Source organism: Centruroides sculpturatus, unplaced genomic scaffold (assembly GCF_000671375.1).
Source record: "Centruroides sculpturatus isolate CEXI.00-Female unplaced genomic scaffold, Cexi_2.0 scaffold320, whole genome shotgun sequence".
Classification (NCBI taxonomy): domain Eukaryota; kingdom Metazoa; phylum Arthropoda; class Arachnida; order Scorpiones; family Buthidae; genus Centruroides; species Centruroides sculpturatus.
Window position 1 is genome coordinate 148,691 of NW_019384745.1, and position 15,215 is coordinate 163,905.

General features: G+C 33.3%; 1 protein-coding gene across 5 annotated transcripts in view; it reads left to right on the forward strand.

Moving 5' to 3' along the window:
- Window positions 1–15,215, forward strand: part of LOC111628438 (protein shisa-2 homolog) — a 71,250-nt gene that overhangs the window by 27,669 nt on the left and 28,366 nt on the right. The window contains exon 1 of one of the 5 annotated variants that reach the window (XM_023372225.1): window positions 8,880–9,076. The exons of 1 other annotated variant lie outside the window; for it this stretch is intronic. In XM_023372225.1, the coding sequence (XP_023227993.1) occupies window positions 8,986–9,076 (91 nt within the window). In that variant the 5' untranslated portion in view covers window positions 8,880–8,985. Of the gene's footprint in view, window positions 1–8,879; window positions 9,077–13,471; window positions 13,533–15,215 lie in introns of those variants that run through there. 3 more of the 5 variants (XM_023372221.1, XM_023372222.1, XM_023372223.1) reach the window with 3 other exon arrangements.

Below are 15,215 nucleotides of genomic sequence, written 5' to 3' on the forward strand. Positions count from 1 at the left end.
GATGTAATTGTCTCCGAGCTTTGCCTTTTCCCTGGAAGTCACCGTGGGTTCGCACCTGGAGAATGGGCTGGCCACGTGAAGTTTTTCGGATTTTATGTGCGTGTAACATTTAAATAGGCCCCAGTTTCTCATAAGACCTCCCCCCTCGGCAGATCGCCCATGTGTCTCGTTGCTGTATACCAATAAAAACAGACCTTCCCCCTGGAAAATTTCCTCAGGACGCCCATGAATGTTGGAACTTGTATTAATCCACACTACAGGATATTTCATGGATGATTTTGGATAGAATTTCATATCCATCGACCCAAAATGATTCATGAAATATATACTGGATGATTCGTAAACGATTCATTAGACTTATTGAGGGTCTAGATAGTGGTAAACGATTCGATTGAGAACTGGAACTTGTGTTTAATCCATACCACAGGATTTCTTATGGATAATTTTTGGTAGAATTTCATACCCATCGAATCAGAATGATTCTGCTATAGATACTAGCTGATTCGTAAATGATTTATTAAACTAATTGAAGATCGGAGAGTGGTAAACGATTTGATTGTTCCGATTGAGGACTGGAGCTTATGTTTAATCCATGATACAGAATTTTTTTATGGACGATTGCTTCTAGAATACTCAACAATCGATTCAGAACGATTCTTGGTATCCGAAGCAGGAATATTTTTTTGTGTAATGTGTAACAAATCTCTTTGATGGCCTTGATAATCTTCGAGTGCCCACTCTTTTCATCCATTTCGACGAGGAGCTTCCAATTACTATTAATTCTATTTAATGCGCAAAGGAATTTACTTGTCATTTATATTTGATAAGAGCAGAACGAAATTTGTCTCTTGATGATGATAGTACATAATGATTGCGGTTGTATGGTTGATAAGAGCAACTTATCGTGCTCCATTTCGTTTATGGAAAATGAAGCCGCCAATGCAAACGTCGAATCATCAGATTAGTTACGAAATAAATTACGCTCTTCTAAATTAATATTTAATGCTGCCTATTTTCTAAATGTATGCCCCTAATGCCGTGTTTCGAGGGCATTTATTTTGCATTACCTCGTTTCTTCACGTGCGTTAAAGGTCTGTTTTGCAGTGTTAATTTGTAATTATCCTGCAAAGAAATTCATGTTGCATTAAGTAAGTTAAATATGCATTAATGCAAATATAATATAAATTAAATAATGCAACCGTGTTAAAAATGTATATTTTGTAAACAAAATTGCATAATTGCATTCGAGAAACAGTAAAAAGAAAATATTCTTTCGCGTGTTTTTAGCTGAAAAATTCGTATCAAGTGCCCATTTATACTGTAAAATTCATACTGTAATGTATACATTTTTTTACTTATTCAATACGCAACACAAATTTCCGAATACTTTAATACATTTTTCATGTTACGTTTTCATAAACAGCTTACTGTCCTCATGAATTTCTATCGAATCGACGTATGCTTTCATACCCTGGTTGTACTAATTTAATGTCATTTATTAACAATTTTTCATGAAAATTTGCATATTTATGAATCCTCGTGTCTTGAAATTTATTAAACTCATCATTTTGTGCGTTCGGATGGTACATAAATTGATGAATGAGCAAAAAAACAATGTACATATGTACTTTTATAACTGGCTAGGCGCTTGTACTCGGAGTTGCTCTGGCTTTTGAGGGAGTGAAGAACTGTATTGGTTGTTTTGAGTTGACCTCATTTATTGACCCGAATATTTACAACAATGAAACTGAAAAACACAAAAAAATTATCGGGTTTAGGGGTGATTGAGGAGTGGAGGACCCACACAGATTTTTTTCCTTGGTGTCGAAGAATATTCATGCCAAATTTGGTGCAGATACCTCGAACTGTATAGAACTCTTTACCTTACATATTTTGACTTTCTAATTTATATAAAAGATTTGAGGCTTTAAATTATAAGTCCGTAGAGAAGGTCCACCCATTTATTGAATCGCTTCTAGTGTTTTTTACTATCATTGCAAAGGGCATCAAGCAAAGAGATTTCATCGTCCATTTACTCGTTATTGAGGACACGAATATGTTTGACTGTAAATTACTTTGCATGATCAGCTGCTCTAAAAGCTTTCATATATTTCGTAAGTACCCTCTCTTATTGAAATCAAATGAGATGATGATGATCTCCTAATGGAGATTTCATTCATTGCCATTGGTTACAGTACACTGATGATATTGACATCAATAACCAGCAGAAAGCGTCACGATATTCATTCAATACGCAAAAACAAAACAATATATATATGTGTGTGCCTATTTATGACCCAGCATTGTGACGTATTTTCGGTCCGTAAATGCTGTTTACAATTCAAAAATCTTAATTTATCCATTGTATTTACTTTTCGAGGAGAGTAAAAATAATTTTAGACAAAGTTTACTCTCTTTAAAGTAATATTCGTAATAAATAAATAACTATAAAAGATTTCTTCCTGATTTTATACAGTCGAACCTCCGAATGACGGACGTTGACGGAAGCGTAAAAATTGGTCGTTGTTTGTAGGTTACTTTGTATGCATTTTTGTTGAGCGATCCTAAAAAATGGTCGCTTTTTGGAGATGGTCGTTATTCGGAGGTTCGACTGTAATTTTTCATATCGAAAAAGAGTAAATATCAAACCTGTCGGGCCTTGGGGAAAAGTTATTAGTGGGCCCTGAAATATTTGCAAAAAAGAAATTTTTTAAATCAAATATTCTTAGAGATTTGAAAGTGAGTAGCCTCGGTCCGAGGCCTAAAAACTACGTCTGAGCCATCCCTGCAAGTTGTATAAGTGTGCATATTTAACATCGTGTCTTTTAATGAATAATAAGGCGAAGTTCTTCCATTCTGACTTGTGAGCATAATAGAACCTATAGTGGATACGGATAAAGGCCCTTTTTAGGGTCACCACAGGACGGAAGGAATTAACAATATTTTATAATTAAGATTTGTTTGTTATTTAGTATTTTATATTCTATCGGGCCTCTCTAGAAGCCCAAAAAAAGCGTGAGTGGCGTCTATTGTGTAGAGTAGGTTTCTCCACCTCTGCCAGCCGCCATGGAAAGAATTCAAAATATCAAAGCATACGATTGATATGTAAATCACTGAATCCTTGTAGTCGGTCGCGGGTTCGCGCCTCTCCATCGGGTTGGCACGTAAAGTTTTCCGGATTTTCTTTACGTTCTAACACCTAAATATGACCCAGTTTTCCAGAAGTCATCCGTCTTGGCAGATATCAATAATTCCATAAAGAAATGGAATTACAGTAAAACTCTGTTCAAAACGGAAACCGGCTAAATTGGAAAAAGAATTCAATACTGTGCGAGTTCGGTTTACACAAGTTTTACTGTATTTATAGAAATTATTTCTCTAAAAAAACAAATATAATATTTATTATTCGTTTCTATTATTTTGAATATTCTTTCACACACACTCTATTTTTAATTTAAATTAATTGTTTAAAAATAAATAAAGTCGAACCTCCAATAACGGACACTCTAAACGGCGGCTACAGTATTTTTTCAGCAACTCTATTTTTGTAACAAAAGTGATCATCCAAACAGCCGCCATTTTTTAAAAATGTTTCCGTCAGTGTCCGTCGTTGAAAGGTTCGATTGTATTTTGCATATACCTTTTTGTCATTTTTGTCTTAATTGTTATGCAAATAATTAAGATATTTGATTTATACAATAGATTTATAAATATGCGCGCGATAAAGTGATTTGGGGCGCTGAATTGGGTTCGAATTCAACTAATTTATCGGTACAGATCGGTGCATCGCCCCATATACTCGTGATAAATGACTAGTGTACCCGTAATTTATCATGGGTCATCCAGTGTACCCATCACCCGTGCTTGTCGACCTTATTGAGGGTCATTGGAAACCCTATTCTCTCATAATGGGCGTAATTGTGATCTGTTCTCTTGCCTAAATTTGCTCGTGCTTTGTCTCAATCAGTCAACCTAAATATTAAAATAATTCGATTAATAAATTCTAAATAATTCTTTATTAATAATGATAAATGTATTTATTTTTAGAAAATGTTAATTAAAATTTTACAGTTCATTTTGTTTCAATTCTTAGGTGCAAACTTTTTGAAGCTAGATTTCTTTTTTAATATAGGCCTTAAAGGCACTAATTTTTGTAAATTTTCCTGAGCAACGAGTGAGCAGTGGGTGTGTATGGGGAGAGCTTCAGCGTGAGCAATGTGGTAATAAATTAACAAAGAATATTTAGAACGTACAGAAATAAAAATCGAACAATTTTAATACGAAATATTCAGTTATTTTTGAAGTAAGTCGAACCTCCAATAACGGCCACCTCTCTTCGACGGTCATCTCTAAACGGCGGCCATTTTCTCGGGAGCTTTTCTTAATGCACACAAAATAACCTCTGAATAACGTCTGTTTACGTTTCCGTCGATGTCCGCTGTTGGCATAATGTTGTTATAAATATAGGATAAGAAAAGGGTAAGCCGTAGAATATTGTCCAGTGCCTCCCGAAACCCATATATATTATTATACAGTAATTATCTGAATTAGAATATGTAATATTAATAATTTATTTTGTAAAAATCGTTAAAAAATAAGTTATCTAGTTATAAAGTGCAATATTTAAAAAAAAATAAAATTATTGCCTAAAAACAGTGAAAAATGACACTATCGACCAACCGATAGATCACGAACTACTTTCAGTGATAGTGCCGGTTTTCTATACATTAGGAGGAGATCAGTAGCTAGAGAGGTTGGGAGATTTAGGTGCGAGTTGTTGTTTACGCTTCTTTACTATTCGAAGCGTGTATTTTTCTTTTGTTTTTGGAAAAAAGTTCGTTAATCGGCTCTATTCTACGGTCTTAAATCAATTTGTATTCCAGGTTCTCTTAAGACAATGTACTTGTCTAAAGTAAAACCTCATTACTGGCAATTTGATTTAGAACTTATCCAATCGCTAGTCAAAAATAGAATCTCCTCCCTCTAACTACTGCAAAAGACCAAAAAAATTATGGCAATTTCATAAGGAATTACCGAAGAGACTCGATAGATTCTTTCATTTTTCTCAAATTTTATTTAATTTTGATTTTTAAATTATGTTGTCGGTAACGTAATTTAAGAAACGAAATTAAGTAACTAGATTTTCGTTTATAAATTACGGTCAAACCTGCCATAACGGACACCTAAACTGCGCCCCCTTTTTTTTGGTCAGGAACGTTTCGCTTTGAAATGCTTAAAATAACCTTCGAACAACGGCAACCTGTAAACGGCGGCCATTTTTTTGTCGGGAGTGTTTTTTGGAATGTATACAGAATAACCTCTAAGCCACGGCCACCTTTAAGAGGCGGCTAGTTTTCAGGAATTTTTTTTTTTGAATATAGGCTATATAAAATAACTTCCAGGCAACGGCCACCTCTGAACGGCGGCTGTTTTCTGAAATATGTACAAAATAACCTGCAAACTACGGCCACTCCTATCGACGGTCGCTTCTATGTTCCAGTCGGTGGCCGTCCTTCACAGGTTTGTAATTGCACTACGTTTGATTAAATGACATTGCTTTGATTCGTTGTTGTTAACACGAATCGGATAAAACATCGACACAATTAATCAATAACGTCATAAATGACGTCATTTTTCTATTGTTTATTTGTGTTGCTGCTGTCGGTAATATTTCCGATTCCCGAATTATCAAGAAAACCTGCGAACAACGGCCATCGAAGAAGACGTAAGAATGGCCGTCTTTCGGAGGTTATTTAGTATACATTTTTTTGATAGAAAAGAGTTTAGAGGTGTCCGTCATTCGGAGGTGTCCATTATCACAGGTTGGACTGTATATATTATAATAAAAAAAGTTTTAAAATAACAATAGTTTAAAAGAATAAGTACAGTATTTAAATATTAAATATTTAACTTAAAAATATTATTTATTAAGTCAATAGAAGGAATTTATTGTGTATATTTTTTTATTGTTTTCCTCTGTTTATTCCATCAAAACACGCGAAATTTTATTAAAATCGATGTCATTTTTTCATTTCATTTAATTTTTTAAATAAAATAATGTTTTTAATTAAAAAAAAATTAATGAAGTAAGAATAAATTAGTCTTGGGGGTGTCTTAACGTTAAAAATAATGACGTCGTTTCTATAGAAGTCACGTAAATTCGTATAAATTATTTATTTTCGACACGCGATGTGTTTTTAGTCATCATCATGAATTTTTCATGAAGGCGCCAGCCATACTTGCTGTATACAGTAACCTACTTATCGTTACTCTTATATACATTTATTGTTGCTTAGATACTAGCATAATAGGAAAAATATTAAGACAGATATACACAGTTTACGTGTGTGTATATGTATATAATCTGTATCGACGATAAGGAACGTTGCTAAGGGGGGTAGGAAACGATCACGTGAAGTGAGTGATGCACCCCTTTGCTGCCATTACAATTGGAGTACACTTATACGACTCGATGATTGATTTACCGGGTGACGATTTAGAAATTATTATATAATGCACACCCTGAAGTTCTTGCGTTGAAGATTCATCGAATTACTTAGTAACGTAACGTAAATTATTAATATTAAGACGAATACTGTTTTCACGTGTACAACTTTGTATCCGAGATAAGAAACGTCACCAAGAGGGTGGAAACGATCACGTGACGAGATAATTAAGTAAATAAATTTCATCGATGTTACCTTAACTCTTTGCTTGTCTTCTGCCGGCGAACGCAATTGGAGTACACTTATATAACTCGATATTTAATATATAATGCGCACCCCGAAGTTCCTGTGTTGAAGATCCATACTTAGTGACGTAATACAAAATATTAAGATGAATAGATACAATTTGTGTGTAAGTTGGCTTTGTATTTAAGGTAAGAAACGTCACCAAGAGGGTGGAAACGATCACGTGAAGAGCTAATTAACTAAATGAATGACAATAGCCAGTGATCAGAATAGCATTTAAACAGCTGAAGTCCACTCACCCTAATTCTATAAATGTCGAGTGTATGATCGATTCCAGACATTTATGCGAGTTCCGGTTACGTAATACACCCAACCTCTTCACGTGCCACTCGTCCCCCCTCCTCCGAAGTTCTGTCGTCGAAGATTAACTTGTAGAAAGTTAAGAATTGTAGAAATTTCTATCTACAAATACTCAATTTAGAAGCCAAATTTCTTAAAATCAGAGCCAATGGTTAAGCTGCTACTTAATTGCAATTATTGGCACTACAATGGCACTATTTACAGAATCTAAATTAAGGAAAAGCAGGGAAAGGATCCATATTTTAATGTATTGGATGTGGTCTGTCATATAATTACATGGTTTATATATTATAGGATGCATGCAGCTGACTTGTTTTTATATAAATTTTAACTTGTCTTCTTTGGGAGTTCAGCAATTTCCTGGATGATTGTTACGATATATTTTGCTAACTTAAACGTAATTTCTAAAAATAGTAAGCACTTATTTTGAAATATTATTATTATTTTTTGTTTTTTTTCCAAAGAAATTTATTATTATAGACGTAAGTTACGTGTAAATTAAAGTTTAAATTATGCTTAATTACTTGGCGTTAACACAGCATACATAATTTTATGCGATTTTTAAAGTTGTTTGTTTTTTAGTAGAAACCCATTTATTTTAAATATTTAAATATGGCCTAAATTTCATTACAGGGCTAATTTATTTTTGGATTTTTATTCAAAGGTTAGAGGTCAAATTCCGTTTTAATTCGATAAGGTCTCGGTGGATTAATTTCCACCCTTTAATTTTTTATTTAATAATAATTTCTAAAAGTTTGAAATTCTCAATTTTTCTCCCTTGTAAGAACTGAGAATACTTTCCTTATTTCCCCCTCCTTGTTCGATAACTTGAGCAAAAACCTACAGTAATTAGACTTGCAACTTAAATTGTAACATGTAACAGGCCCTAAATACTGTATTTACACACGTAAAAATGTGAGGCTCTAAGCTGTAGACACGTAAGCGAGACCCTATCTGTACACTCGTAAAGAGAGGTTTTAGGCCTCACTTTATGATTTTACAACTTAAGCTGCAGCTTGGGTTGTGTATTTTAAGATGAAGGGCATCTTCCTCTCTAATATTACTGATAAATACAAAGTTAATACAAGCTGTCTGTATGTAACCGTGTACAGTAATACTGTTTGTGTTATCCGAACACCGAATTTGCATCCGAACAATAAAGGATAAACACACATTCTTTTATATTATAGATTCTCATAGAGCCAGTGTATTATAAAGGGTGCGCTATTCATTACAGACAAATCGATGAAATTCTGTATTAATCTATATTAATCTACAGTGGTGTGACCCATGTTTTAAGTAAATTTTGAAGAATTTTACATACGTAATAATAATAAAACAGTTATAGGGAGGGAAATACGTATCTTAAGAGCAGTTAAGAAATAATGGCAAAGTAAATAGGGCGAATATTCCTCCCGGTGGCAAGTCGAAAGAACTTGACGTTTTGAAAGAACATTATTTTCAATTTATTCCGAGTGCGGCTCAATCAATCATCTCACCAACCACGATCGTCTTTTCATGAAAAAAAAGGACACACACACCAAAAAAAATCGACATTGTGGCGGATCGTTACTTAATACAGGTTCTTCTATCATCTCTCGAGCCTCGGGGGGATTCAAAATGGCATAATTTAACACACAATTTCTCCTGTTAAAGAAGAACAATATGAAGTCACACACGCTAACATACATATCTAGAAGTAATGGGATTGTACGTTTGAGTTAAGAGTTACGTGTTTGAATCGAGTGGCATCACCCTCCGACCTCGATTTCTCGCCTGTCATTCACTCGTGCGCAGGGGGGAGAGAGTGGAGAGCCGAAAAGTATACGAGGTTTCGGTTCTTAGAAGGACGTCTCGGCGAAGCCAGAAATATCTTTTGCTAGAATAAACATTGTCTACGTCTCCACGTTACACAGCTGAATGCCGACTACGTATGTTGCAGCTTGGTGTTGCGCGGGTGTGGTGGCACAGGACTTCTAAATCGACATTCCACGGCGTAATACGACACTTATGCTCCTGTTATAGTAAGTGTTATTGTTATTTATATACGTGTACTTCGTAATATTTGTTGTGTGCTGCAAATACTTTCAAAATTCTCTTGTTTTCTTTTTTTTTTTTCCCGAGTGTTATCGAACTGTTTGGTGCCTGTTACTTATACTCTGGAGTGTTTTTTTAAAGGAACTAATGCTGTTTACTTTCTAAAAATGCTGTTTATTTCTTATCGCTAAAATTCTTTTTCTGTAACGAAAGTACCTGCAGTCGTAAATGCTTATCGACGATCTCAAACTTGGCATTTTATTGGAAAACCTTTTCCGTGTTAATCGCCCTCGCTAATATATATTTATATATAAAGTAAAACTTGTGTAAACCGGATATTTCTTTCTGTTTCTGGCAGGTTCTGGGTTTTTTTTCATTCTTTTTTAGCACAGAAAATCGCTCCGTTTCGAAGAATTTTTTTCCGTTTTGGACAGGTCTTACTGTGTATTCTCTGTGTATAATAACTAAATTGTCGTATATTTATCGATTATATTCAATTGCCTACGCTTTTAAATTATTTCTAATCCATAATTTAAATTATTTTTTATTAAATCGCGAGTAGTTTAGCGACACGAGGGGAAGAGAATATCAGATTATTTTTGATGGTAGATTTCTCGCTAAATCTGTTTACTTAAAGCACCGTTCAAAAAATCCATTAACAGACAAAGTATCAGGAGAGGAAAAAAAGGGAACTTTCTCACATTCCAGCGATAAATTTGCCAAACTGTCCGTTCTTAATGGAGCTTCTCTGTGGCATGTTACCTCATCATCTAATGTAGACAGCTGGTGCGCTGACTATCACTAACTTGTTAAGGGAGATCCTCGTCTACTCTTTATAGCCGAATTATATTTATTTCTTTAAAAATGTATACACTTTAATATACTATACGTGGGTGTATATAATATAAATTTAAAGATTTTATATATATATAAAAATACCCTCTTTACTTTGCGGTGGTGCGATTTACTTGGATAAGAAGTGGGGTGCTGTTACAGTTTGTAGGTGGAGGCTATTGAAGAAACATTTATCGTTGCTGCTATTTTCTAAATCTATATACAGCATTTCGTTGGCAAAAACATCTGGTGCAAACCCATAGAATGATCTTTTCCACTAGAAAGATGAAAGGTCAGTTTGTGTCGACTGACATCTTTTCTAAGATGAGGGAGATTAGTTCTTTCTCTTAAAATAATACACGGCTTGTTCTCATATAAAGCATAACTTTGTGTAGAAAAATTAACTTTTATATAAAATTGAGTTGCTGCAGTTTATATTATTATAAACTCGAATCTTCTGCAGGGAATTCTAATCAATATTCAGTTAAAGTAAAAATATTATATGCGCATTTCTTAGTACTAGAAATTCCATACATTTGAATCGGGAAACATTATTTTAAATCAAGACTAGGCTTTTTTTTTACTGTTTTGTATTGAAATTTTAAATATACCCTTCGTGATTTGCATGTCTTTGTTTAGATCTAGAAGAAAGGGTCGAGATCACGGTGAAAGTCCGTAATTTAAATTGTAGAGAAGGAAATCTCTCTCCATCTTCCAACGGCAATTTCTTTGTTTATCAGAAATTTTAGTTGATGAACGGGATCGGGAGCTAAAAATAATCGCTTTAATTAAAATTGGCCGCGTATATTCAACAAAATACGGAAGGAGGAATCCCTGACGTAGAATTCCTCACCCCATTGATGAGAATTAATAACCTCAATATTGATTTACGCATCGATATTCTAGATAATCAGTTTCTCTTTACGATATTTTCTGCAACGTAAATTTCTATTTGATGACAGATGTAGAAGGATAATCATATAGTAGCATTATAATTACTGTATATATACAATACATCTAAACTGTATAGAAACGTAGATGTAACTGCTTACCGTACAGCTGTATAGAATTTAATTTTGTTTCCAGTATTGTAACTTTGTTCTAAGTTTGTGATTTATAGTAACTTTATACCAATTGCCCGTGGCAATTTCGTCTTTCACAGTAGAAATGCTTCAGTTAAAAGCTTTATTTTTTGTTGCTCGTTTCTTTCATAATAGGCCGAATAAAAGGAGAAAGTGTTGCTTTTTTGCCAAAAAAAAAAATCGATTCGGAGATTTTGATTGATGTATAGGCTGCATTTTGAAGTGTCCTGACACGATATGATTTCTCTGAAATCCATGTCTGCGCGTATCCATGCCACAATGTGCCACTTTACGATATTTTTTAAAGTGATGTTTTCCTGCTGAAATCTACGTAGATTTCAGCTGGAAAAACCTATGTAAACCGGAATTGCCAGTACCGTTGGCAGGTTTCCGTTTTAAATAGATGCTTTTTAATGTAGAAAATGGCTGTGTTCCTAAGAATTATCTGTTTTTTTTTTCCTGGTTAGGCAGGCTTCCCTTTATTCAGGCTCCGTTTTAAACAGGTTTTACTGTTTCTTCCTTAAGTTCTTTCTAATTTACGATCAATTATTTTTATATTTCTCAGAAGTTCAGTCGTGTTTTTTGGAAGGATTCACATGATCCATTCTTAAAGTCCTTTCCTCTGCGTAATTGTAGCTCAATTTGAAGAATTATCCGAGTAAATATGGAAATTTATACATTAATTTTGTATAAAAGTACATTTTTCCATTAATTTTCTTTGAGATTAAAGAAATGATCAAACTCTGCTGAAGTTTTTATGAGCACGGAAAGAATAGAAAAAAAAATATTTCAGTCGATTGCCTTTACCATAAAAGATGAAAATTATATATCATTTAATTTATTATAATTAATTGCAATTAAATATTTTTATTATCTTCATTAATTTTATTTAAATAAATTCTCTAATGACTACTTTTTTCGAGTTTAATTACCTCGAAGGATCTTAAAAACGTCTTGAAACTTGAAGATTGCATTTAAATTTTTGGGTTAATTTCAATGTAATTAAATTTTTTCGGGTAGACAAGTGTCCATTTTATGTTACAGAAAAACTGATTACTTGTTTGACTTCAGTTACAACATTTAAAAAATTTCTTTTAAGTCTGTCATATTTCAATTCCGTTCCGTTAACTTCTCATCTCTTGAAGCATGGACGTGTAATCTTGGGTGCAAAAATCATCATTTTTTTCATTTAAATTATGCTGTCACGCTTCGAATAATTTGCATAAATGCATAATTCTCATAAATCTTGAATCTTATCGCAGATAAAACGTGTAAAAAGTTACTTAAAAAACAAAATAATGAATCCACGATGCAATGTGCCCACGTTGCAATACACCGTATGCCATATTTTTCATAGTATTTTTCACTTAATCTAATTAATTTTAATCATATACAGTTAAACCTGTCCAAGACGGAAACCGATTAAAACGGAAATCTGTCTAAAGGGAAAAATTCTTCGAAACGGAGCGATTTTCTATGTAAAAAGAACCCGTTTAAAACAAAAACCTGTCAAATTGGAAAAATATTTGGAACCGTGCGATTCCCGTTTACACCGGTTTTATTGTAGGTAATATATAGCCTATATATAAATTAGTGGAAATGATTAATTTCTTGTACAAAATTCATTTGAAAAAATTGTATTCAGAATTTTATTAATTATTCTGCGAATTTATGTTAATAATAAGAAATTTAAGCTTAATCTAAAGAAAATACACAAACTTAATCGATATAATTCCAAATGAATTAACAAATAACAGTAATTTGTAGAATCGTTTACACTAGGAAATTCCCACATCAACAGAGTGCTACTTGCGAAAATGTTACTAAATTAACCCACTTCTTTTAAATATAGAACACTCCTTTAATCCCTTTCTCCTCTTTTTTTAGGACCTCTCAACCTTCCGCTTTGATTGTTTTTAGAATGCCTTCGTGTTTTCCTACCGCATTGGCGGCATCAGACATCAAAACACAACCCCAAAACACCAAAAAATAAACTAAAATACCATAAAAAAAGTATTTTCCATTTGTATATTTCGTTAAAAAAAAAAGTAAACTTTACTTTCAAAAATGCTATTTATGGAATTTTATAGAGGGGTGAATATTCTTGTATTGGAGATTTCGTGTCTGATGGAAGAAATTCCGATTTTTTTTTTTACTATTTATAGGCGATCGCCGATCGTCACTTTGCATGAATGCCTTCTAAATACGCGGGTATAAAATTGAAAATGGTGTTTCTTATCCCGTCATCTGTGCTGGATAATGTTAACACCTCTAAGCAATGCTGCCTTCCATCACAGATTCCATGCTATCGATCTTCCCGTCTCGTCTCACTAACTGCTGCCAATTTTCTAAGGCCAACAACTACTCCCTTCCGTTTTCACTGTTCTCTGTGATAAAATAAAAGTCTCTTTTAGCTGTTTATACCGAAAACTTTCTCATTTAATTCTTTACAATTTAGGAAAGAGGTTGATGCTCTTGCTCTTCCGTGGCTATTCACCAATCTTCTTCTTCCATGTTTCTGCATCTCGTAAGCTCGTAATTTCATGATTTATGTTATAATTCAATAAAAAATAAACCGTAAATAAATGGTTTATATCATTAATTAATTAATTAATATTCTATAATTTAAATTTACCTGACTAAATTAACAGTTGAGGTGACGAGTTTTAAGGCGAGGAGGTGATTCGATTTAATTCGTTTCCAGTAAAAATAATTATGAAAATAATTTAAAATTTAATAAAATCATTATTTAAAACTATAAACAATTTACTAAAGCAATTTTTTTTCATAAAAAGTCGGCGAAATTCTTGTTATATCGATTGTAAGCGAGCGATATATTTAGAATTTGCGAAACTTTTTTTCGGTGTTTCGGAATTAAAAATTCATTCTTCTAACGATAAATTGTCGTTAAAATGTCTTAGATAATATAATTTTCATAATATAAATTCTAAATTTAGCTTAAACCTGGCCTAATTTATGAATTATGATCGAACCTCTCTATAACGAGCGGCGAAAATATCCTATTAAAAAACGTGTCCAGTAAGGAGTTGCGTAACTTTCCCGGCAAAAAAGTTAAAATTGTGTGTGTATGGCTCCATCTGTTATGAGATTTTACGTTAAATTTTTTTATATTATTAATTAATTATTATAAAATGGAAAAGGTTTAATTTTCAGGGTAGAGATGAATATTATAAAATAAAAATAAAAATGTAAATGCTGATAACGAATAAAATCTTCATTAAGTTCGACCCCACTCGAGATATGACAAATGATCCTCTCGACCTTTTAGCTACCAAACTTTAATAGCATCAAGGACCCTAATATACAAACCTCCCTGCAGAATTTCGGAGATTTTTCGACAAAAGGCTCGGGGAGTTATTAAGCTTCAAAGCCCCTTGTTATCGGATGTTGGTATTTGCGTGGGGGCACATTACATACAGAAAAACTCCCCAATTTTTGCATTTCTCAACGTTTTTGTTGGGAATTTTGTTGGTGGAGTTGGATAAATTGAGCCAGCAAGGATAAAAAGGAGATTCGTGTTTGTTCATCGAAGAGGTACAGACGTAAGACGTTACAAAAGGGTGACAAGTATTCAAAGGGGTCATATGTAACGAGAGTAAACAGCGTGTCATCGTACACCACATCCTTGCCTTTCAGGCGCCAAACTTTCGGCACGTGACAGCCACATACCTAACAGTTTCAAGGTCCTCCGAGTCCAAAAATTAATAATCTTGGGGAGTCATTTTTTGACAGATGGCCATACTTTCCCTATTTTATATAGGCTGTAAAATACAGGAATGTAAGAAAACCCGAAATAGCGCAGAAACATTATTAAAAGTATGTAAATATAACAACAGATATTCGTTATATAGAGATTTTTAATACAGAAAATTTAAAAAGTCGTGTAGAGAAATTCATCAAAACCTCATTATAAAGAGGTTATGTAGCCACTACTCAACGCTCGCTTTCTGTATGTATATTTTTAGTTAATTGTACACTTAACTAAGTTAATAATAAGCTTGGAGTATTTGTCTAATTACTATTATAATTAGTAAAAAGTTAGATATGAGGAATAAATTCTCATCAGTAGGGAAATTCTTGTGTAATTCTTGGAGACGAGACGGGTAAAATCCAATAAACTGGTATTTGGAAAGTAAATTAAGAAGAATAAATGCTTAAAAGCGAATGGTGTTGATTATTCTCTTGGATT